Source organism: Scatophagus argus, chromosome 20 (assembly GCF_020382885.2).
Source record: "Scatophagus argus isolate fScaArg1 chromosome 20, fScaArg1.pri, whole genome shotgun sequence".
Lineage (NCBI taxonomy): Eukaryota > Metazoa > Chordata > Actinopteri > Scatophagidae > Scatophagus > Scatophagus argus.
The window spans coordinates 1579655-1603914 of NC_058512.1; the positions used below are offsets into that span (position 1 = coordinate 1579655).

The 24260-nt window shown below is 45.8% G+C and overlaps 3 protein-coding genes across 4 annotated transcripts; 1 reads left to right on the top strand and 2 right to left on the bottom strand.

Moving 5' to 3' along the window:
* Positions 1-67: 67 nt before the first annotated feature.
* Positions 68-8960, bottom strand: slc25a1b (slc25a1 solute carrier family 25 member 1b). Its single transcript, XM_046374510.1, has 9 exons — positions 8531-8960; positions 5359-5466; positions 4300-4399; positions 3785-3923; positions 2916-3000; positions 2587-2691; positions 2377-2492; positions 2215-2288; positions 68-1666 (listed from the first exon to the last, which is right to left on the bottom strand). Exons 1-9 carry the CDS (start codon positions 8640-8642, stop codon positions 1552-1554), a joined length of 954 nt encoding a protein of 317 aa, XP_046230466.1. The 5' UTR covers positions 8643-8960; the 3' UTR covers positions 68-1551.
* Positions 8961-10135: 1175 nt separating this feature from the next.
* Positions 10136-17575, top strand: zgc:56235 (Voltage-dependent anion-selective channel protein 2-like). Of its 2 annotated transcripts, XM_046374518.1 has the most exons (10): positions 10136-10293; positions 11402-11472; positions 11682-11731; positions 12008-12010; positions 14587-14739; positions 14829-14881; positions 15314-15535; positions 15785-15935; positions 16030-16087; positions 16308-17575. In XM_046374518.1, the coding sequence occupies exons 2-10, from the start codon at positions 11406-11408 to the stop codon at positions 16397-16399; spliced, it is 849 nt and encodes a 282-aa protein (XP_046230474.1). In that variant the 5' UTR covers positions 10136-10293; positions 11402-11405; the 3' UTR covers positions 16400-17575. The 2 variants fall into 2 exon arrangements, with proteins under 2 accessions (XP_046230474.1, XP_046230475.1); XM_046374519.1 differs by lacking the exon at positions 12008-12010 and having other exon boundaries at positions 16308-17574.
* Positions 17576-17907: 332 nt separating this feature from the next.
* tor4aa (torsin family 4, member Aa) lies at positions 17908-23447 on the bottom strand. Its single transcript, XM_046374509.1, has 3 exons — positions 22866-23447; positions 20883-21356; positions 17908-19859 (listed from the first exon to the last, which is right to left on the bottom strand). The coding sequence occupies exons 1-3, from the start codon at positions 22872-22874 to the stop codon at positions 19011-19013; spliced, it is 1332 nt and encodes a 443-aa protein (XP_046230465.1). The 5' UTR covers positions 22875-23447; the 3' UTR covers positions 17908-19010.
* Positions 23448-24260: the final 813 nt, after the last annotated feature.

Below are 24260 nucleotides of genomic sequence, written 5' to 3' on the forward strand. Positions count from 1 at the left end.
CCGACAGCAACGCTGACAGTACTGACGAAATGAGGGCAGGACGACACGGGAAATAAACACGACAATATAACAGTCTCATCCAATGTTTATTTGTGAGCATACATATTAGAATTGATTAGACTGAAGGCACAATACTCGGTTTGAACCGGCGGAGATTTTTCATGTGCTCATATGAAAACTCCAGAGATATTTAAACGGCTTTATGACACGTATGCAAGTTCAGGCTGAAGCTGAGAAAGGCAGCTCAACGTAAACATTTATTGGACAATTAAACTGCACTGCATGTAAACATGCCGGACTCACACGCTTTATCTGGAGAAGCAGTTGGTACATTGTTCAAAGCTGTGAAAAATAAAAGGCAATTCACGTCACGTGGCTGAAAATTAAACACAGAATCGCCAAACCCGGAATACAAGCTACTCCAAACCACCAGTCCTCCGTGGAATGAGATGAAAGGCACTGTTAGTGGCATTTCTTAAACAGTCAGGTCTATGCATTAAAGGTCATTAAAATTTAAAGGCAAAAATTAAAAAAAAAACTTCATCGAAGTAAGAGTTATGATGATGTGAACATCTCAGAAATACCTCAAAGTGCCTGGAGTCAAACCTCTAGTGACACTGCAGTGTGCGCAACAGAGTATATCATGTTTAAAAAATCCGTAGTGACTAAGTACATACAACATTCAATCATTCTTAATCTCAAAAGATCTCAAAACGATCCACACACCACACAGGCACTTCTATAGCATCAGTCTGGTAAGTTAAACCTCTTTGCCACTGTTCTGTGGAAATGTGCATTTCTAAATAAGTTGTGTACATATGCAACATAATAAAAAATTCTGCACCTGCATGAGTCCTACAGTCTCGATTATTTTTACAAATTAATGTGATTTAAGGCATTTAGTTGCTAATGTAGCTGTAGCTTCTGCTACACGTGACATCTTGTTAATCATTTCAACTGGTACTGAATGAAAGGTTTTGAAAAGTCTTGTAAAACCAAAGGAAAAAAAATGAAAATACTTGCATAAAAAGGGTCTTTAAAATGTCCAATCTGTAGTCTAATCTCTCATTTCAAGTATGATTTCTTTTTCTAGATCACATTACGCTGGGTCGGCTTTCTCTCTGATCGAGTACAAACAGCATTCATATAACTGAACTGAGAGCGCTGCAGGTGAGGCGCAGCTCACTGTGTTCCCAATTCTCTAGTCAATCAGATCTAAATAAACGGCCCTTCGCCTTCCCTGAGCTCCAAAGGAAACCCCCCCACCCCCCCCCCGTGTGGAATTAAAACAAACAAAAAAAACAAAACAAAACAAGTGTAAGCAGCGACTCTGCAGTCTGGAGCTTGTTCATGCAGGTACTGCTTGCCACTTGTTATAGTTGTGTTAAAAACAAAATAAAGAAAGTACCAATCCCTTTTCTGCCATGCTGACAACCACTCAGAGGTAGATATTAGAACCTAGAAGCAGGGATCGGTCTGGGACCCGGCCTGGTCAATAACGTAAATGCCGCGTCCCGACACTCCTGCTTGTGTAGCACCAGGGTGTCCATTTCAGTCCGTCTTCCAAACCATGTTGAGGACCTTCACAACCTCCTCATAAATAATGAAGACTATGGCCACGTCCATGCACACCCGACCCAGCCGAGGAACGGTACCTTTGTAGAACCTGAATGGGACAAAGGGACGGAGTCAACACACACCCGAGAGGTTTCAAACACATCAGCCACTTAGCAAAGGTTATTTACAAAGGCTTTATCACAGACAAGTGTTTGCCTTTCTATTCTCATGCTACTGATTTTTTATTGTCTCAAAGTAAAAAAAATGATGACCAAAACTCATGGCAGACCAGCAATAAAAAAACACATTACAGGCCAAATTATTTCCATATAAAAAAACCAAAAAGAATTAAATTATTTAACCAATTAGAAGGAGAACATCAGTGGCCCCAGGACTGAACCCTGAAGTGTTCCACAGCGGTGGTACCACCAGTGCTAACATTTGAGAGACCTCTCTTGGTTGCCTGGTAACCTCACAATGACAACAAGCCTCCAGGAAGCCCCCACACCCCCCACCCCACACCACAAACGTCTCAGGCTTGAGATGTGCTGATGTTTTTATCTTTGGATACAGCCAGGCTGGCTGCTTCCCCCTGCTTCCACCCTCACGCGACACAGTTTCCTGTAACTGTCAGATGAACTGTGCTTATGAACTTACGCCATTGGTCCCTCATGCTTCATGATCTTGACGGCGCAGTCCAGTGTGCTTTTGTACTTGTGAGCTTCGAGACCCTGTTGAACCACATCCATACGTGTTAGTTACTCCCCTCGGAGATTAAAATCATGAGACTCTATGACGTGAACATGTTCTGCGACCGACCTGCATTCTGGTCTTGATGACATCCAGGGGAGTGTTTCCAAACACACTGGCAGCACCAGCAAAAGCTCCAAACATTCCAGTTATCACAGGGTTAATGGCTTTGTTGGGGTCATCGCCTTGGTGTTTCGGAAACATAAAAGAAATCATTCTTAGGTTGCAGTTTTGGTTGCTGGAGTGTGGCAGCCATTTTCTTCTTATGAACTCACACACCTTTGTACCAGTTCCTCAGTGAAGTCATGACGTAGAAGCGGATGGCCTGGTTGGAGCCTTGTTTCAGCACGGTGGCTGTCAGGCCCTGGTAAGTCCCCCTCAGTCCTGAGGACACATCAGTGTTATCACTTAACTCCTTTTATCAGTTTAAATTAATGAGCTCTGCAGGAGTGATGAGGCTGAGGAAGAATATTATCCTCTTAATAACAGATGACTCAAACACATGAGAAATGATGAACCGCCTGAGGTGTAATTTCCTGCACAGTGAAATCATTGTGTGCTTTGAACAGCAGGTGGCAGTAAAGTGCAAACAAACAACCCAACCGTACCTTCACTTCTCACAATCTCCCTCACGCCATGGAAAAATCCCTTGTACTTTGGGTTTGCTGACGTCTGATCGTGGATGAATTTGACCTGAAATGAAATCATAACAACGATGAATAAAATCATCCAAACAATTGCAGAAGCCCTAAAAATGTGAGACACGCAGGCTCAGTAATGCTGCTGTGAAACAGCATTAGCACCATTTTATTGGCATGGTCTGAAAGTTTTGAATTGAACTGAATTGTTGGACTCTTGATAAGCCAGTGGGGGAAGCATTCATATCCTTCACTGGAGTGAAATTACCAGTAAACCAAATGACTACAAAATTAATACTCCTTTACAAGCCCCGCATTCAATATCATACTTCAGTAAACATCTGTAAGTATTACCAAAATGGACTTCAAATATCACAGTAAAACATACAGACATAACATGATTATTATCATATGACATGACTGGATTATCAGTACTGATTATTACTTGCTGTCTAATCTCTGAAATACTGGAAAAACCAAGAAGGCAAATGTTTGAACAAGGGGCCACAAGGGCCACGAGTGGGAATCAAGAGACAAAAAGGTTGGGACCAACATAAGCTTTTCATGTCAAATCTTGATTTGAAAAGTAGCCAGTAACCACATCTGTCAAACAAATGTAGTCAAATAAAAACTGTATAATATCCCACCCACATTAAACGTCTCGGGATGAAAATCAAAATCATCCATTCACACTTGAAAACTGCTCTGGTGGAGACCAAAACAGAGCTGAAGGTGAATAAGGTTCTTCTGCTAAACATTAAGCCGTAAAAACTGCACAAGGTCACGTCAGTGTTGTGTTCAAAGCCCCCAGAGGACAGAAGATAAACGAACGCTTTTACCTTGACCGTCTCCATGGGACAGACGACAACCACGGCCTCCGCAACTCCAGCGCCGAGACCACAGAGGAACCCTCGCTTGCTGTCAAGTTTGCCACTTTCATCCCGCATCTTATTACTGAGAAACTCAAACATCCCAAATCTGCAGGGGGTGACGGAGAGTAAAAAGATGAACGAGTCAACATAAATCGGTTCCACCTTCTGACAGGACAACCTTGAAGAGTCTGACCGGGGCCTCATGGAGCAGTTTATAACCCGTTACAAGAGCATCTTTTGTGTTGCCAGGTTGTGTGAAATCCCTTTGAGTGAACATTAAAAATCTATTAAAACAAATAATTATTAACATTTACAACCGCTGATTTGATGAATTAAACCCATTTGTTTTTTGTAGCGGCCAAACAATCAATGTAAAGTTTTGCTGTACACGTTCGGCAGCCATAGCTGACATCCCGGTGGGGGTCTGATGTGAAACAGTTTGACGTGTGTGTGTGTGCAGGTGTGTGAGGCTGGAGCGTCACCTGACAGCTGCTTTAGGTATGGAGCCATACAGCAGAGAGCTGAGGCCTCTGTAGAGACCCCTCACCCCATGACTGTTCACCGTCTGCTTCACACAGTCAGCTGCAGGACACACAGAGAGGACAAAAACATGGCTGCTTCACCACACCAGAACGAAAAGACGAGCGCGCTGCAGCCGAGGAAAAGCTCGGCTTCGTTATCTGAATCCTCCTCTCACAGTCGAGCTGTGAAGAGACGGGAGGAGTGACGTCCTCGTGCAGAGTTCCTGCACACAAACACCATCTGTGGCAAAGTTCACAAGCTCAAACACTGACGGGAACACGAGGTCTGAACTCGCCGCTCGAGAACCTTGAGATCATTTGGTCACGAATCAATACCCGCTGTGATCAGCCGCAGGCTCTGAAACTAACTGAGCTGATCGACTGCAACAAGCCAGTAACCAGTGAGATACCTGGTAATTTCACGTTTTCAAGTTTAGAACCTGCAGGTTGAGCACACCTGAGGCCGAGACAGGCTGGGCTGTGGGGATGATTTAATATTCCACAGCTCTGAGAAGTCTCGCTGTGTTAAAACTGGCAGACATTTTCCCTCCTCTGTGAGCTGCTGTGGAACACGTGTGGCACATTGCAGGCATCACGTCAAACCACCCGTCCACGCTGACGATGACGCGTTGGTCTCTGTGACCTGCATGGCGTGGCTCCGCCCACATGCAGCAGTTTGACGTCAAACAGCCGCGTGCTGCTCTTCTCCTCTGAGTTTGCTGAGGATCACAAGCCAGTTTAAAAGGTGCTGACGGCCACGACGTCCTGCATGTTCCTCATAATCAGTGTTAATGTCTCTTGTCCGCATAAAAAGAAGAAGACACGTTTAAAGAACATCGTAAAAGACAACAACATTCCAGGTGGACACAAGCGTGAACTGCAGCCTCAGTGATAAACACATCTGACTGAAGTGGACTCGATTATCTTCATGAAGGTGGAAGTTACTGCTTTAGATTTTAAAAAGTGCTGCTGTTTTGTCCCCCACACGATGAAAGTCATGTTGGGCGGACGCGAACTCACCGATGCCTTTGTATTTGGGAGGATTGGCCTTCTCATCTAACTGCAGCTGAGTCTTAACGTACTCTGTGGGGAAGGTGATGCAGATCTCGATGCCTCCGGCGATCCCACCTGAAACAACAGGAAAACCTGTCAGCACCACCCGAGCTAACCCCGACAGGCAGACAGGAACTACACCCACTTTCTGACTGTTGGCATGTGGTTTCGAATCTACTCTGTGACTTTTACACTCAAATAAAGGTGTAACACACCAAATCTAATCCACTGTTCTGCATCTTTCCCACAGTACATTTCACAATTAACAGACATAAAAATCAAGTTTTATTAATGTAACACATCCATACAACATGATGCATCGCAAAACATACGGCTGCAAGAGGTACAAACAGAAGCAGTTAGAGTTTGGTTTTGAATCAGAAGTCACTAGAGGAGGTGAACTCAGCACACACTCGTGTGAGAACCTGCTCCACCTTAAAACGCTTCTTCTCACACATCTGCAGTTCAACAGCAAACACACAGCCGGCAGCTGATTGGCTCGGCTGATCTCAGTGTGACTGTGACTACAGCTGCCGCCCCCCTGGACCCACGCCAACTGAAGGGGGCGTGTTGCCTTCAGGGCACGTACCGATTACCACATCTGCCTACAGCCACACAGCCTGACGGTGGCCTGACTGCTTGCTGATGGGTGCAGGAGTGAGTGGGAAGTTTGCAAACTTTATGTCAATAAAGGTGCACGAAGTGTCCGACTTTCAGTCCGGCAGCTCAACTAGTTAAGCAAGTTAAACTCCAAACGTCTCAGCAGACCTGAAGCTGGGAGTTACAGTTAAAACCCTGCAAACTGAAGGAACGCAAACAGTTTCATAGGAGCTTGTTAGTGTAAAAAAGGGCCCTTTGTTGATGCAATAACATGCGTTAGTTTGTTTTTTTCTCAACCCAAACGCCATGCAGAGGAGTCCCAGCCTGCACTCACACATGCAAGTAGGGCTCATCATGCAAAAACACGACAGCCTGACAATCACTGGTCTCACTAAAACATCAAGTGTATTTTGGAGACCAAATTGACGGTCTGAGAAGTGCTGGCAGCGACACACCCAGGCATTCCTGTGGTTAGAGACTGGTTTTACAGCCCGAGATGTCCACACAGTCCACATCATCAGCATCAGCATCTGCAAAACAAGCCCGTGTACCTGCATTGTGTCCTGGTGTTCAAGCTGCAAAAAGACACACAACTGGTTTATCGAGTCCAACTCCTGCAGACGCCGGAGCACGTGTTTAGAAGGACAGCATGGGGACAAGACTCTGCTTTACAAGGCACTTGTACAAAGCTCTGAGATAAAGGTTAATCACGAGAGGCCAAGGGTTGAGTGTAATCTCCAGAACAGTGCAGACAAAGCGGTTTCATCATCGCAGGGTCACACAGGTGTGACTGACGACATCAAGAAAGGCCGACTGACCCGAATCAAACGCAACACTTTACGTTTTTAACACTGAAGACGGGACACATGACTTTATGTTCTAATAATTAAGGTTCAAATGGCGTGTGGTGAAGCAATGATGAAGCTGGTGTGAATGTTACGAGAATCTGACCTGTCACAGATCATATCTGCATGGGCATAATCGATCATCTGGGATTATTAAGTCTTCAGTGCACTGATGTCATCCTGGACAATAAAGTTTTTTGTTGTACTGCTGCAAACCTCGAGGGCGTCCACTTTAAAAGCTTGTTTTTGTCACCGACAGGCTCAGCTTGTTATTTTGAGAGTCTGACAACATTATGGAAAGGAGCCCCACAGAGACACAGTTTTTTATTAAAGAGTAAAAAGCTTCTGGTTTAAATAGAAACAGCTGTTAAATCGCTTTCTTCTCAAACATCAGACTTCATTGTCAAAAACAGTAATTTTCCCTCACATAATATGGGAGTTGCTGTTCCGTCGCTGCCTCGGCCGGTTTGTTTGTGTTACTGTGCAACTTTGGTTCGTTACAATCTGAATTAACCCTTTAAAGCACCAAAGTCACACAATTAGATGAACTAGGGAAGCAACACACCAACAACTCTCATGTTCTGCAAAGTAAAATGACTGTTTTTGTTAATGGAGTCTGGTACTCTTAGTTTCCCGTCTTAGCCTGTCAGAAATGCTTCCACTCCTGTACGAATCCCTTCCATGATGTTGTCCCACAGCCACACGAACAACCTGAGCATGTCAGCGGCTGCCAAAAACAAGCACTTCATGTAGACGTGCGCTGATAGGCTCACTTGTCCCCAACGATTACCACCACTGGAGTTTTAACTAGCCTGAGTTTTACTCGCTTAGATGCCAAAACATGTACAAACTGTAGACTCTGGTTTAAAAATACTGAAGTTTCCCTCTAAATGACCCCTTTGCACCAGTTTAAATGCACATCTGGTCATGATTGGACTAAGAACCAACATGAAAAACCACTTTCACTGATCCTCAGCAGAAGGTCCTGAACTGAGTTTGTGACAGGCGTGTTGCAGCCCGGGCGGCTCAGAGAGCAAAGAGCAAAGTGCTTTGTCATCGTGGCCCATGCAGCTGAACATGGAGAGCTGGGGCCTCTGAACACACACTGTGAGGGGCCCCGGGTCAGCAGGAAAACACCAAACGGCTGACACTCATGTACAGAAACTCACATGAAGCAACAAAGCTTCTGTGTTCAACTTTTAAGGTTCAAACGCGATCCGCAGCACCTCAGATTGTGCTGCAGTTCAGCTCTTCCTGACATCCTGTCCACGCCGAGCCGGTCTGAGCATCTGTCACTGATTGACTACTGAGAGCTCAGGCAGGCAGGCACAGTTCATGTCGGTCAGGGTTCTTTAAAGGTCCCAGAACACAGCAGGCTGTCCAAACTGCAGTCCCAGTTCCAAACGGTGCTGCTGTCCTGGTCTAACAGGAGGCATCTTCCGTGGTTCTCCATCTGCTTCTCGCTCTGAAGGGAAGAGTCCGCGTCCCCTTAAGAGGAGCCCGGCAGGATGAAGTGCATGCAGCCCACTTTCTCCTGCCTGCGCCCTGTACGTTTCCTGTGCTTTTATCAGCGTAGTTACAGCCAGCAGGCCTCTGATTACATCTGCACACGGAGGTTCAGCGCTAAAACTTGTCGACAAGTTGGACTGTGGCGGTGGGGGACTCGCCCCCGACCTGCTCGCAAACTTTCTTACCTGCCAGAATAGCCTTGCCAGGGTGCGTGAGTTTGGCTTTCCCCGCCGGAGCTGCAGCAGCCAGACACTGGGGTCTGGAAAACGGGCTCACAAATCTGTTCTGCCCAGACATGACTGCGATACGCCGGCCTAACTTTTTCTGCTTGTTGTCGCTGTCAACGCGGATGTGCTCGATTGGCGCAAACCCAGTCAGCCTTCCAGCCCTCGTGCGGTGCAGTGCGGGTGCTCTGAGCAGGAGCCGCGATGCAAACACTGACCATTGGACTTTGGAGTTGGTTATGTGTGCGGACTTTTTCACAGCGGAGTTTCCTCCGGGCCACACAGAGGCTGATAGTGTCGAGTCAGTGTTCGCACAGGGCGGGGCAGGGACCGACCCCCCAACACCACCACCACCCCACGACACGCAGGAGCGCCATGTTTGTCTGAAACATTTAAGGTGGACCGCAGTGATTCTCTGCAAAGCGCTCATTGGCCAGTTTGTCATCGCTAAATTACCCGCCCACTTTAAATGCGACGTGTCTCCTGTAGGGGGCAGCATTCTCCCCTCCCCCCCGCCGCTTCTGTGTGCTACCATCACTGATGATAATAATAATAATAATAATAGAATTAACAGCAACTTACATTTACTACTATTTAGTCCTATTTTGTGGTGGATGAGATGCTTTTCGTGTACTTGCTCCTTCAAACTTCTCCTGCACTTCAGGGTCAAAGTCTTGCATGTGAAAGCATCAAGCACAGGTGGCTCACTCACTATGCAGAATGACCCATATCAGACACAGATCTTTAACGTTACAGCTGGTGAAGGATATGCACAAATACGAGAAAGAAAAGCTGACACTCAGCATTTCCTTCTTGTAGCTTCTGTAACTGTTATGTGAGTCTTCGTAGATTTCATTTTATGATTTAAAAAAGTCTCAAAAGGCATTAATGTTTACTGATATCAATAGTTTAAATCAAATATAAAATGGTTCATTAACTAAATGATATTAATGTAAACGCATGCTGCATGAGATGCGCTTGTGTAATAATGTGTCCACTAAAGCTGCTTTTAACAGCAGCATTAAGCTCAGAGGAAGAAGCTTTAACTTCACCTGCTGTTTGTTTCCACTTAGTGGTTAAAAGAGGACAACTGACCAACTTGTGGACAATTAAACCAAAGAGCAATTCGCACTCGGACTTAAGTAACGGGTATTTCACCAGGAAACAATGTAAATGAGATAGATTGTTTTAGATAATAGTAATAAAACCAAAAAAATAAAATTGTGTGCAACAGAAATATATATATATTTCTTTCGTATCACTCTGATCATCTGCTGACAGCTTAGATGTTTCCCGGGGCCCTCCTGACTACATTCACACTGATACGCGTTATAACTGCGATATTTTCCCTTGTGCCACAAACCATCCCCCCCTCTGGTCGGACCGTCGGGCCCCCAGAAGCCCCTGCGCTTGGCCTAAATGACCAGAGACTTTACGTGAAAAATCTGTATCTCTGATAAATCTACTTCTGTGTGAGGTTGTCATAAATTAAACATTTATCGATAAACTGAAATGGGTTATTATCGCGGATTAAACTCTTGCCTTTTTATCGACTCTTTGTTCGCTGTGTGTACTGATAACGCGCATGCTCCATATGTCTCCTTCATTGTGCCCTGTTCCCCTTATAGACAGCGCTAAGCTAAGCTAGCTGTCAATCCCCTCAGCAGCATCACGCCAGGGACACTCCAGGCTCTGCAGACTCCCCCTCCAACACCGTTGCACTGGTAAGGAGTGCATACAATGCTAACTCATCTCAAATACAGCACCGAGCTGTGTAATAACTGTGTCATAGGTTACGTTACGGGATAACGGTATGTTTTTCTCCAAGGTTAGCGGCACACCTAGCATACTGAGCGATTTAGCTAACGGCAGGTCTGTTATGTAATGATGTTCAGCCTTGTAATGCACAGTTTAATCCGTGGATGATAGGTTTCCACTGCGATACTGCAGAGATTCAAAACGGAAACGTTAGATACGGATTTAGTACTTTTACCAGCTGACTTTGTGACCAGCTGCCTTTACGGGTGGGGGTATGCGAGTGGGGTGGGGGGCCAGACGGAGTGTGATGAACATAAATTAACCAGTGAGTGTCTGTCTCACATATCTGTTTCTTGCTAGCTTGTTCGTGCAGCTCCCACAGCAGCTAGCTGTAGCTGCCTAACCCCCCTCGCCTCCTTCACTGGCCCATCTGTTGTCCTTTGTCCCCCCCAAAAAACGATGAAGGAAGTAGCGTCTTCCACCAGTCCCTCAGCATTGTTCACTGAGGAGTTGATCTGATCCAGCTGTTCACACAGTGGACACATTAATTACACAGTAATTTAGCAGATCTGAACTGCAGCATCACCAGGATGAGGGCCCTTTTTCACAACGTTGAGATACACTGAGAACCTTTTGTTCTGATGCTTCAAAAACTGCTGGCTTAGCTTTGTCGTGTATTTGTGTTCATTTGTGCTCTTATATGGGATTTAAAATGTGCTTTTTTTTACCGGTGCAACCCCTGCTTGGCTATTTGGGTGCCCCGGTAGCTTCGTGGTTCGGCCGGATGCACAGCTCATGTATTGTTAGCTTCCCAGCTGCCTCTGAAGGAACAGCTTGTTCCCATCTGCTCACTGGGACACTTTGCTGTTTGATGAAATGACAGTTGCTGTAAGGTTTGGGTACATGAACAAACCTCATTGGTTTAGATGAGCTTTGCTGTTGGTGCACCATCAGCGCCTGTGCGGAAGAGTGAAAATGTGTGCTTCAGCCTGCTTTCTTGTTTGTTGTTTGACTTGTAAAATGTGTGGCTCAATCCGGGAGTCGGTGGCACTGATCCCATGTTATCGTCCCCAGCACAATGGCTGTCCCTCCTTCATACTCAGACCTGGGCAAGGCTGCCAAGGATATATTCAGCAAGGGCTATGGTGAGTACACTTTTAGCCCAAAGAGTGAATTATTAACGTTAGGAATTCCTGAGACACAGAGTCAGTGAGTCTGAATGTTAGACCGTGCAGGTGATCTGCATGAACATATTTAATATTAGTGGGTCTGCACACACTATTAATAAAAACTACTCCTTCAGATCTTCTTATATCCTCTGCATTTCTTTACTGCTTCTTCTGATCCCCACCAGGCTTTGGTGTTGTGAAGCTGGACCTGAAGACCAAATCACAAAGTGGAGTGGTGAGGACACTTTTGTCTTGCTTTCTGACCTGTTGTCCACCTCCCTGCCCTCCTTGTTAACCCTCCTCACCCCCTTTTCACTCTACTGAACCCTGTGACCCGGAGCTCCGAGGTTTCTAGGTTGTCGAGCTGGTGCTGATGCTTGGCTGAGCCTTCGCTCTGCTCTAGAGAAACACGACACGTCCATTTTTGTCTTGTGGCCTGTCTGTCTCTCTAACTGCTGCTCTGTCTCCATGCTGCTGCCTCCTGCACTGGACTGCTTGTGATCTAATGTAGATGGTAAGATCGGCGTCAGAGCTGACAGCTGTTAATTCACATGACCACCATCTGAATGTTTGTTTTTTTGTCTTTGTAACGATCATTCATTCACACAGCGTGAATATCAGTGTGTTTTATTATTTGCTGTCCATGCTGTCCCATCACTCATTCAGCTTTAACTCTTTCCGGTGTTTTTTTCTTTCTTTGCGAGAAAGTTGAAGTTCTGTCTGATTTATCATAATTTTTCATTTTAGGGCTACATTTTAATTAGCAGTCTGCATTGCATTGTATTGCCTTGATTAATCAGTAAATCATTTGGGAAAAACTAAAAAGTCAAAGCACATGTCAAATAAATTTTTCCCGAAGACGGTTTCTGTCATTTTAGGTGATTTTTATCACACTGATGTTTGTTCAAGTGTTCATTTTTCTGATAAGTCTGGTTTTAATCAGCTATTTGATGCTCTAGAAAGGGGCTTAAACGTCATGATTGACAGCTGAGCACCACTCCTGATTGGCTTAGACGGGTGTCTGGGTGGGAATTCGGTACCGCGGCTCCACCTTCCAATCACTACTGCACAGACTGTGGCTCCAAATGATGTCACCAGAACAGGATGGCAGCGCTCGTATCAGGGATATTTTAGCTTCACCTTTGCACAGTGGGAGGAAGTGGAGATGCGTCGGCCATCTTTATTTATGTCAGCGGTTGCAGTTCTGGTCGTGCTGACACGTACCGAGTTGTTCATGAATCTAATCTCTGACTGTCAGCAGCTGCTCACCAGACTCCATCCATCCATCCATTTTCTATACCGCTTATCCGTCAGGGTCGCGGGGGAGCTGGAGCCTATACCAGACTCAGTTTTGAAAAGTTGGAAATAAAGTGTGTGATTTGTGAGTTTCAGTGCGGGGTGTTTGTCCCACTGGATGTGTTTTCTCTCGTCTTTATTTTTTTAGTACTTTATTGTGTGTTTTTCTGACTATCAGAGAGACACAGACACAGGAAACGACCTGCTGCAGAGGAAGTTGTGCTTCTGCTTCTTGCTTTTCAGGATTCCGTGTATTTCTACATGGATCAGCTGTTTAGATTAGATTAGATTCAACTTTATTGTCATTACACATGCACAAGTACAATGGAACGAAATGCAGTTTGGCATCTAACCAGAAGTGCAATAAGCAGTAAGTGCCAGATATACAGTAATTTACAGTATGTACAGGGTATGTACAGGTGTCTATGCTACAGATATACTACAAACATGATGCACAGGTAGTTGTCATAATATACAGAGATTCTAAGTACTATGAACATACTATACAGATGGATATGTGCTTAAATGTGCATCCAGTGATTGCGGAAACTATAACACAATTTACAAATGATATTTACAGATGTTAAATTAACTATAAATCACTAGTGCAATGGACAGTATGGTGTGTACAGCGATAGGCAGTAGGCTAACTATATTAACAGTGAGGTAGAGGAACTAGTGCAACACTCAGTACGTAGTACTCAGTTAGGATAGGGTGGAGTAGTGGAGTGTGGTGTAGGGTGAGGGTGTTAGTGGGGGGCTGAGTTCAGTAAGGAGACAGCCCTGGGGAAGAAGCTGTTGCTCAGCCTGCTGGTCCTGGCCTTGCGGCTCTTGAAGCGCCTGCCAGACTGCAAGAGTGCAAACAGACCACAAGCAGGGTGGGAGGAGTCCTTGAGGATGCTGCGACCTCGACGCAGACAGCGTTTCCTCTGGATGTCTTCAAGGGCTGGAAGTGGAGTCCCTGTGATGCGCTGGGCGGTTTTCACCACTCGCTGTAGCGCCTTGCGGTCTGCAGCCGAGCAGTTCCCATACCATACTGTGACACAGCTGGTCAGGATGCTTTCAATTGCACAGCGGTAAAAGTTCACCAGGATGGCTGAAGACAGATGGTGTTTCTTCAGTGTCCTCAGGAAAAAGAGGCGCTGGTGAGCCTTCTTCACAAGGCTGGAGGTGCCTTCAGCTGTTCTGTTAGAAATCACTGTTAGACGAGTTCTACGTGCACTACAGTCAACGAGCGTGAAGACAGTCAGATGTTTATTTCCAGATACGGTGAATATTAGAGGACTAAACTCGCTTGCGTTCACTCTTCCATGACTCCACGTTTAACAGCCAGTCAGTAGTTTACTCAGAAGTGAGCAGTAAAGAAGGAATTCAGAGCGAGCTTCACTTTTGTTCTGATGACTTAATGCCTTTCATTTTAATACAAATAAAAGGAAACTTTTGAAACCTCTAAAAGCTAAATTTTCGGTTAAGGCACATGTGCCCTAACTGCATCATAACTCAAATCACAGTATCAGTATTCACTAAACTTGTTGTGTTTTCCTGTCCATTTCCTGTCCTTCACGTGTCTCTGGTGTCTTTGCGTGGATTATGTTCGGGGTTGACTCGTCGTCTCCTGTGTCTGTCAGCCTCTGGTTTTCCTCATTTTATTTCAGTACAGTTTAATGTTTTTTTAATGTCTCTCTCTATCGCCTGCTGTTGTTTTGGATATGATAATCCAGACATTAGCTGATTGTGTCTCTGTTGTTGTTTGCCGTGTGGTTTTGCTACACTGATGGTTTGTCCTGCTGTCAGGAGTTCAACACGTCCGGCTCCAGTAACACGGACACGGGGAAGGCCTCAGGCAGCCTGGAGACCAAATACAAGATGAAGGAGTTGGGCCTGAGCTTCAACCAGAAGTGGAACACAGACAACACGCTGGCTACCGAGGTCACCGTGGAGGACCAGGTACGCGTCGGCGTGCCGACATTCAAATCATAAAATGACTGTGTTTAAGTCTTAATAAAAACCGTTAACGAGTTTTACTTTACCTGCAGCTGACTCAAGGACTGAAGGTGGCCTTGGACACGTCTTTTGTACCAAACACAGGGTGAGTCTGCATTTATGTGACTGAATCGGTGGAGCCTCATGGGACAGCATTTAATGTTATGTAAGAAGAAGAAATGAAAGTCAGAGCAGCAGCTTCTCATGGCTGTTTTGTGTTAATAGTGAGCTGATGTTTGTTGAAGTTAAATGACAACATGATATGGAAGTATGATGAATCTCTTATTTCCTTTATCTCATTTGAGGATATAGTTTAATTTTTTAAACAAGGTTCAGCCTCAGAGCATTCGTTAGGGACTACTTTCAGTGGCGGATTAATCCACGTTTGGTGCTTTTTGTTGTAGCTTGTCCTCGTTAGCACATAAATTCACTGTTAGCTTTGATCTTTTTTATGGGATTTTTTAAAACAAGAAAAATAAGCGGAGCGTCAGATTTGCCTTTTGGCATTAAAGATGAAATAACATGAAACGTTTTTCAGTAAGAAGAGCGGAAAGCTGAAGACGGGCTACAAGCGCGACTATGTGAACCTGGGCTGCGATGTTGACTTCGAGGGTCCCATCATCCACGCTGCCGCTGTGTTGGGCTACGAGGGCTGGCTGGCTGGCTACCAGATGGCTTTTGACACGGCCAAGTCCAAACTGGTCCAGAACAACTTTGCTCTTGGGTACCGGGCCGGGGACTTCCAGCTGCACACCAATGTGTGAGTACTCCAGTCATTAGACACATCCGGTTCAGAGAAACTCTCTTTGAAAGCAGTCCGTAGTTCCAGGAAGAAAAGCAGGAAATAAAGGAAAGTCTGAAAAAACATCCACAGGCTTGATTCGTCCTGCTCTTTGTTCCCTCATGTTAGGAGGGTTCTACTCAAATGTTGACCCTCTGGGGATCCAGGACCGTCTGCAGGGTTTTGTCCTTCATTTACGTTTCTGAGTCAGTGTCTTTTCTCTCGCAGTAACGATGGCACCGAGTTCGGTGGCTCCATCTACCAGAAGGTGAACGATGAGCTGGAGACAGCGGTCACTCTGGCGTGGACCGCTGGCAGTAACAACACTCGCTTCGGCATCGCTGCCAAATACAAGCTGGACAAAGACGCCTCTCTGTCTGTAAGTGGTCCGACTGCTGATTTACAGTCCTGATGTTAAAGTCTTACAAAACAAATCTGCTGTTTTGCTTCATGTTTGGCTTTTACCCCCCCAGGCCAAAGTGAACAACGCCAGTCTGATTGGAGTAGGCTACACCCAAAGCCTTCGGCCAGGTAGGCTCCCATCCCTAACGGGGTCCTTCTCAACCTGCAGTGCATGTTCTCTCACCACTAGGGGTGCTCTTTAGCAGGCCTGGAGGTTTTTACATAGTCGTTTCATTTGAAGACCTTTTCAATAACCTTGAATGGACAGAAAGTCACAGGAGTCACACAACAACACAAACAAACATGAAGTCTCACTCTTAACTGTGTGAACCCTGTTTTATCTCTGCAGGTGTGAAGGTTACCCTCTCAGCCCTGATCGACGGGAAGAACTTCAACGCCGGCGGACACAAAGTCGGCATGGGCTTCGAGCTGGAGGCATAAAAAGGAACAAAGAAGAAGAAAAAGAAAAAAGCCACATGACCACTCACTCCTCTGGCCTCCCCCTCCCCCCACACAGTTCACCTCCCATCATGCAGCTGGGCTCCCCCACTGTCACACTCCCCTCCCATTCACACATCACGAGCGTTTCTGACAGTAATAGTCGAGTCTCAGCATCATGCTTAAACACCCCGGAGAGGAGTCGTGAGGTTGCGTGTTGATCCTGAAACTGACGGCGCCTAGTTTTTATAGTTATTGAAGTGACATTATTTATTTCCTCGTAGCTCTTGGATGAAGTAGTCGGTGTGTGTAGCTCATTAAAGCTTCTGTGTTCAGCTTTTCGAAAGCATGTAAGAAAGAAAACGTGTATGCAGAGCTGAAGGCTTATTTGCTTGGTTACAAACTGGTGCTGAGTGTCTGTCTTTTTGTTTTGAACACTTTTGGCTGTGTTGTTGGACTATTTAATCCACATAAACGTTTTGTTACAACACATTTTATGAACATACGACTGAATTATTGAAACTGAAGGATTCCTGCTTTGACTGAGGGAATGAAGGAAGGGTATTTAAAAGGTGGCTTTACAGGAACAGTGGAAGTGTTTTCAGCTCAGATGCTCTTAGATGCTCTTTGTGACTTCTCATTTTGGTAGGTGAAATCAACGTAGTGGGATCTTCTGGTAGCTTATGTAGTTAGTTTGCATTTCTACAGTGTTGTTTTCATCTATCCGCCTGGTCCACACAGAAAGTGAGAATATTTTGCATCTGCTCGTACGGTCTGGTAGGTATCTCGGCTGTTCAGTGGCACCAGACGTCTTAACTTGACGGCCAGCTGTTTCCTCATGTTGCTCGGGGACGGCGCTCATTGCTGTCGGCGCTCTCTTCTTGGAAACGACCTACGCTTCACTGTACATAAAATACAGCTGATTGTCCTCTCAGTGATTCCAGTTAAAGCACGTAATATGGTCATGTAAGAGGTTGTTGTGTCCCACATGGCCCTCCCTTTTCGTTTTTTTGGGTAGTCATGCATCAAAATGTTTTTTTTGTTTCATCTAATTTTGTTGTCATGATTATAAGGCTCATTGTTCTCTGTCACTTAGACACAGTACCTCATTTTTTTCCAATGTCAATTAAGGGAATTCTAATAATTAAAAAAAACAATGAAAAACAATGTTGTTGTTGTAATTCTTTTCTCATCTAAATATGGTGCATGAACTGAGTGTGAAAGCAGCGCCAGGAGAAAACCCTAACCTGCAAAACTGTTACCACCTTTCAGTCTTCCAGCCGATAGAGAGCAGCAATAGCGTTCATTTGTAGTCTGGTTTATTTTATTTCATTTTGGTCTCTATGTCCTCCTCGCTGAGCGAGCCATGTTCAACAGGTTTTTACAGCTTTTTCTCTGAAACTGGTGCTACGAGAGCAATGACAGTTAAAGCGAGTGTTGGACAGCTAAACAATGAGCTTAAAGTCACGACAGGTCCATCAGATCGGTTCCTTGAAGAACAACGTCACACCCGAGTTTAAATGGTGTCTTTAATTTCAAGGTACTCACTACACATTATAGTTTATGTTAGAATTATACACTAAATACAGTACATTATATTTATGATTCATAAAATCTCATCAGGTCAATAAAAATTAAACCTTCAAGCTAGTGCAAGTCAGTGCTGACTTTCAAGTTCAGGATATGCCGCTGCCGCTACTACCAGCTGATAGCAACTTAGCATTTGCTCGCTCAAGGCAGAATCAATTACCTAAACATTCTTACAGTTTCTGCAATTTGGTTAAAATCAACAAGTCTGTAAGATTAAACATTAAAGATTAGGTGTAACTGACACTAGCATTAATAAAAGTGTGTTAGTAACAGATGCATTATAAATATCCTAGCTTCCCCTTATAAATGAATCAGTATTAGTTTACTCCTGTCATGTCTGACTGAGCTGCCTGATAAAATAGTCACAAAGTAAAAGTGGATTAAATGGGCTAAAGGGTTCTGCTTCTTGTTGTCCTACAAACATGCTCAAAATAACATGCTGTTGTTTAGCATTTTGGCCATGTTCAACATAATTTGGTGTGTTAGCATGCTAACATTTGCTAAGTAGCTTAAAACACAAAGTACAGTATTACTTTTGCTTATATTTAGTCATAAAACAAAGTACTACACAAAGCGAGATCCGATCGACCTCACAGAAGCAACGAGCATGACTAACAATCAGCAACGGTGTGCCCTTTACTGTCAACACTTTTCAACTGAGCTAAAACTGTTTGCAGCAGCAGATATCTCAAAATCTGATCAAATAAAACCTAAACTATTTGCACGGCTAGATAACCACTACCAACACAGGTTTTCATAAACTTAACTGATCCATTAAGGACTGTTTGCACACCGTTTTATTTCTCCCAGACCTCTTCACAGGATTTGCGCCATTTCCCAAAACATAGCTGAACATCTTCAGCTTCCTTCTTCTTATTTCACTCTTTCAAAATGTCTCTAGAAAGCTTTGGCTCCGAGTTGTATCTTTCAAGTTTCATAACCATAAACATTTGTCCACTTCTCATGCACTGTTACTTCATGGTTTAAAGAATGTGAAACATCCAAACAATTCCTGCAGAGGATTTCACAGCAGATTGACCTTAGCCACCACTTGCTTGCAGCCTGTCTGGGAATATTCATGTCCCCCCACCTTGGGGTAATATTCAATCTCCCCCGCGAGGCGCTCTATGTTGGTAAGATCCGGGTAGAACCCCTCTCGAGACATTTCATCCAGGAAGCAATCCATCACGTGACCTTTCTGCAAAAGGCCCAGAGGTAAGATGTCCACCTCCGTCCACAGTCGATGAAGCTTCTCCAGAGTGCTGCGTAATATGGGAGTCAGCTCTTTTACAAGGTTACTATGACGACCAGATGCTGACACTGCCATAGAGGAGTTGTGCAGCATATGTTTGGTGATGTGTGCATGACCCAGATTGCTCAGGAACAGGTAGATAGCATTCAGGTACTCATTGGACTGTTTGGACGCCACAAGTTGCCACAGCACGTCCAGGATCTCTTTGTGCATGTGCTCGACCTCGTCGAAGATGAAGAGCGGGATCTTCTCCTCCTCCTCGGCTCGTTCGACCATGTCTGAGATGAGAGTGGACAGGTCGCGGGCGCAATGCAGAGTATCGGCCTCCTGGGGGCAGCGGTGGAGGACGTAATACTGCAACACCAGTGTCTCCCCCACTACGGAGCGGAAGTGTCCAGCCAGGAGGCGTCCCAGGTGGCTCTTGCCCACGCCGGTGGGGCCGTGCAGGGACACCACCAGGGGCTTGTTGTGGACGTAGGTGGACAGGTAGTCCTTCAGGTGGGACAGCAGACCCTCCACTGTTGCCTGCTGCCCAAACACCTCTCTCCTCAGTGTCTTCTCCAACCCCTCCAGGTCATACCTGAGAACGTGGTCATCCAGGTTCTCTATGGCGTTGTACACCTGGGGGCAAACAGTGACACACATCAACATGGGACAACAGAGCTGTGTCCAAAATACTGAGTGTATATAAATAAACAACAAAAACCTTTTGCGATCGGTTGGCATGCAAACTGCACAGTTTTCGGAGGTTTTCCTGGAGCTGTTTCACCACCTTCACCAACACACCACAACTATTCTTTATCAGTTGTGAGCAGTTCCTCGTGGTTTTTCAGTATGAGCATGTTGTGAACAGGTTTTTTTTCTTATTAAATTAAGTAGCGGTGTGGATTTCTGACCTTAGTCTCAGATAAAACAATACAGCCTACATAAAGACGTAAGAAGCAGCAGAGGGGACGCACTGAACTGTTATCTTCATATTTTCCAGGCGTGTCCTGCCCATCCATTCGTTTAATTTTGCAAATCGGCCCTGTAATCTGCACTGATCCTTTCTTTATAACTGCATTGCAAGGGGAAACTGGAAGTTAAACTGAAAATGTTCATGTTTGAAACTGCAGAAACAACAATTTATAATGCGTTGACATATTTAGACATGACAATAAAGAGACAACACTCTCGATTGGATTAACTAACTAAGAGAGTGAGACTCCTCTGAATAGAGCCTGAAGAATAGGCAGTGACTCAGGACCCACCTGAGGCCTGAATGACAGCATCATTTATATTTTTAGTCTTCAGTGAATGAAAACTGACAGGACGGAACATGTAGACAAACTGCTGAGTCTATATTTACACCCTGCATACTCACACAGCAGTACTAATACAAATAGAAGAGAGTAATAACTCCTCGCCCGCAGTAGTTAAAGAGTAACTGCAGATAGAGGAAGCTAACAGGAAATTATCATAAGCAAATTAGGAAAAATCTCATTGAAAGCTCGAGTAGATTTGGGCTCATGTGACCAGACAGTCCAAGTCCTCTCAAAGCAGTGACCATCTTTTCTTTTCCACACATCATCCACAGCCCACGCAGGAGACAAAGTGTGGAAAAGTCTTCTCGGTTACAGTCACAGTTGTCTTTGGTTACCGTACCTGGACAAAGACGATGGCAAGGAGCAGGTAAAGGCAGTACTTGGCGCGGCTGTGGTCCTGCTTCGGTGGGGCCCTGCGCCCCACTCTGCTGGGAAACAACACCCGCTTCCTCTTTTTCCTCTTCTTCCTCTGAGGGGCGGGGGAAGACAGGGCGGGGAACGAGGTTGGGGTGAGTCTGTCAAAGGTGAAGATTTTGGGGCTGGTTCGTGCTGGGGCCCCTGTGAGGGTCCCTGCTCCCCCCAGTGCCAGGGCCAGCTCCTGACGCCGCTTCTTAATGGCCTGGTACTTCTGTTTGATGCGTATGACGGCGTGCAGAGACGAGGAGAAGCTGGACAGACTGGGAGCCGGATCCCTCTTGTCCATTTTGTCTCCTTCTCCTTCATCGTCCACCTCTGCTTCCAGCCCTTCGTCCAGCCCTTCGTCCATCTCCCCCTCCGTCTGAGATGCTGAGGTGCTGCTGTCTTGGTCACTCATCTGCAGAGAGAAAGAGGACTTGGCTTCACCTGAGCACACTGCGAGGAAGCGGAGATGCGTCGGCCATCTTTACTTATGTTAATGTCTCAATGGGTGACCATTTCACATCACGCTGTCTGCTGACTGTCAGCAGCCAAGAAGAAATCTTGTTCTAGTCTAACCAGCCTTCCTCTGTGTTATCAAGCCACTTATTTCTCAACATCAGCGACGCCCAAGGCGGCTCTACAAACCACAAGCTGATCTTAGATTTCCCGTGCATAACGAGGTCAACCTCTCCTATATAAAACATAAGAAATGTGTGAATATATTGTACAGATGTCTGCTAAGCTGAGCGAGGGAGGGAGGCTGTTTCTGGCTGTAAGAGGAGTGTGCAACACTGCGCTCAGCTTCCTGTTGACTTACAGGAAGGCCGACATTGTGAAAAGAGTGAACCACCACTAACTTTACAGGCAGGAGGGAAAAGCAAAAGCAGCTGGGGGAAGTAAAATAACAGGCAGGTCCAGTTTACAAACACAGAGCTGAGTTCATATTCCTTTTGATAGCATCGATCGTATTGCATCTCCCTGCTTTATCAGTTCACATTAGATTTGTTTCTGTATTTACGTCTTAATCTGATCAGTTAATCACTTCATAAACGTCCTTGTAGTCACGAGAGTTGTTTTTCCAGGTACAAGCCTGTGAAACACTCGTGCAGACAGAAGCGCACCGGCTGCCTGCACAACAAGCTCACCTGCGTAAATGTGCACAGGTGAGCTTTGGAACCGTTTGTGCCTGCGTGCCACACTGAAGACAAAAATGTCCATGCATGACATCAGCTTTTAAATCAAACCGTGGCTGCACATGAGTGATGCCGACTTCACGGTCCTAACCTGAGCTGCTGCATGTCACGGTGCCTCTTCACACACATTAACCCTCCGTGTGAAGCCACGCCAGTTGCACCATCACGCAGTGTGACTGTGGGGGGGTTTGGGCTTACAGAGAATCAGGAACTGTCAGTTACAGCAAGAGGAGGCCCGGCCAACAACTAAAGCCCCAGTCAATAATTCACAGCGCTTATGGGCATTTCCACAAGCCGAGGACAGAGGAGGACAGACTGCACCAGTACAAACGTTTGCATTGTGATACTGCGATCCGAGCTGGATGTTGATCTTGGCACAGGCGCAGTCTCGTGTCTGACGGTTACAAAACTCGTGTGTCCAAGCCTCTTTGACTTAAGCACAGAAGAATTCAGCAAAGCACACAAGGCAGGGAAAAACAGGCGGTATCAGAGCTTCATCTGTCTCCTCACATGCCGGGACCTGAAGGGACAGGCTGCATACCAGGCATTTCAGAGGAGGATGTCCACTGCGTGAACACATGAAGGAAGCCCACTGAGCAGGCCTGAACTGTCTGCGGACAAACAGAGCAGACAGACAGGTAGCCAGTCCCGCCTGCAGGCAGGGAGACGGGAAGCGGGTCAGGGACGACTGGGAGCCGAAGAAACACACAAGAAGAGAGAAGTTTTCTCACCTCCAGCATGGCTCAGATGTGTCCGCACAGGAATGACGTGTGAGCAGGTTTAGTCCACAGTTTGGAGGCGCGGGAAGCAGAGAGCAGCAGCACGCAGCTCGGCTCAGGAACAGATCTGCCGAGCTCACCTCAGGATCCTGTTCTCAGACATCTGCTGGCTCCTCCTCTTCTCATTCTCTCCTTCAGAGGTCCACTTTCTCCTGTGGGCGCCTGCTGACACGTTACACCACTGGCCTCATTTAACACCTCTGAACCCGCGTCTCTGAACGCAATCCAACCCGGTTCGAGTGCTTTCTCTTTGACGTTTCTAATCATCTGCACAGCAAACCAAACCGAACAGCAGCCATTTATTACATTCAAAACGAAGACTTTCTCCACGAAGTGCAAAAGATCAGATAAGAAACAGCGGATTTGTGCCGTGGACGAGTTAAAATGGGACGGGACAAAGAGGACAGCTGGTCCAGCAAACTTCTTCTTCAGCTTTGTTTCGGATATCCGGTTTGTGTCAGCGCTTTTCACAAGACTTCTTCTCGAATTGGAGGATCAGCTGTTTCTCTGCCGTCCGGTTTGATTTGATGCTGTTGCCACGCTGACGTTGTTGCGTGGGTGCAGAGACGTGAGAGGTCACACCAGTAAAGAGAAAACCACGACGCGTCGGCTTCACTCATTTGCTTATGACCCGCCAGCAGTGCAGTTTAACACAGTACATTTACTCATTTCCGTTTGATGCTACTTCAGTCTCATTCCACCACATTTTGCAGACAAACGTTGTGCTTTTTGCTCCCCTACATTAGTTATAATCACAGATTCACATTAATGCAAAATATAAATTATGATGCGTGGCGATGGCTAAAACTGCGTGGCAGAACGTAAAGTAAAAACACTGAGGAATCTGAACACATGAGCTCTTGTGGAGATTGGATTTCATCTGACAAGTTGCCTGAAGTCCTCAACTTCTGCTGAACAAGTTGCTGTGAAGCTCCAGGAAGGTTTTGTGGACAAAGAAACATGAACCGACTCTCCATCAACACGGAGGATGAGGAGAAAAAGACTGAAAGTTGATGTTTGGGTGAACTGTTCCTTTAGGAGTCGCAGCCCAGACCACCTGACCGGGTCGCGGTGAAGAGGTCTGAGGGAGCGGGATGGTGTGGAGGAGCAGGCCTCCGTACACAGTTTACATCCAACAAGTAAACTGTTGGGGGCTCAGTCACGCCACAGACAGGAGAGTTCAGCTCTCAGCTCCACTGTGGCGTTTCCACGACATGTGATCAGTGGGACACGAGACCTCCATCAGGGTCCCGCCAACACAACCAGCAGCTGTGACTCGGCTGCAAGTCAAGGTCGTTGGAGCAGCAAAACGTGCTAAAGCCACAGCTTCAACTGAATTACTGGAAT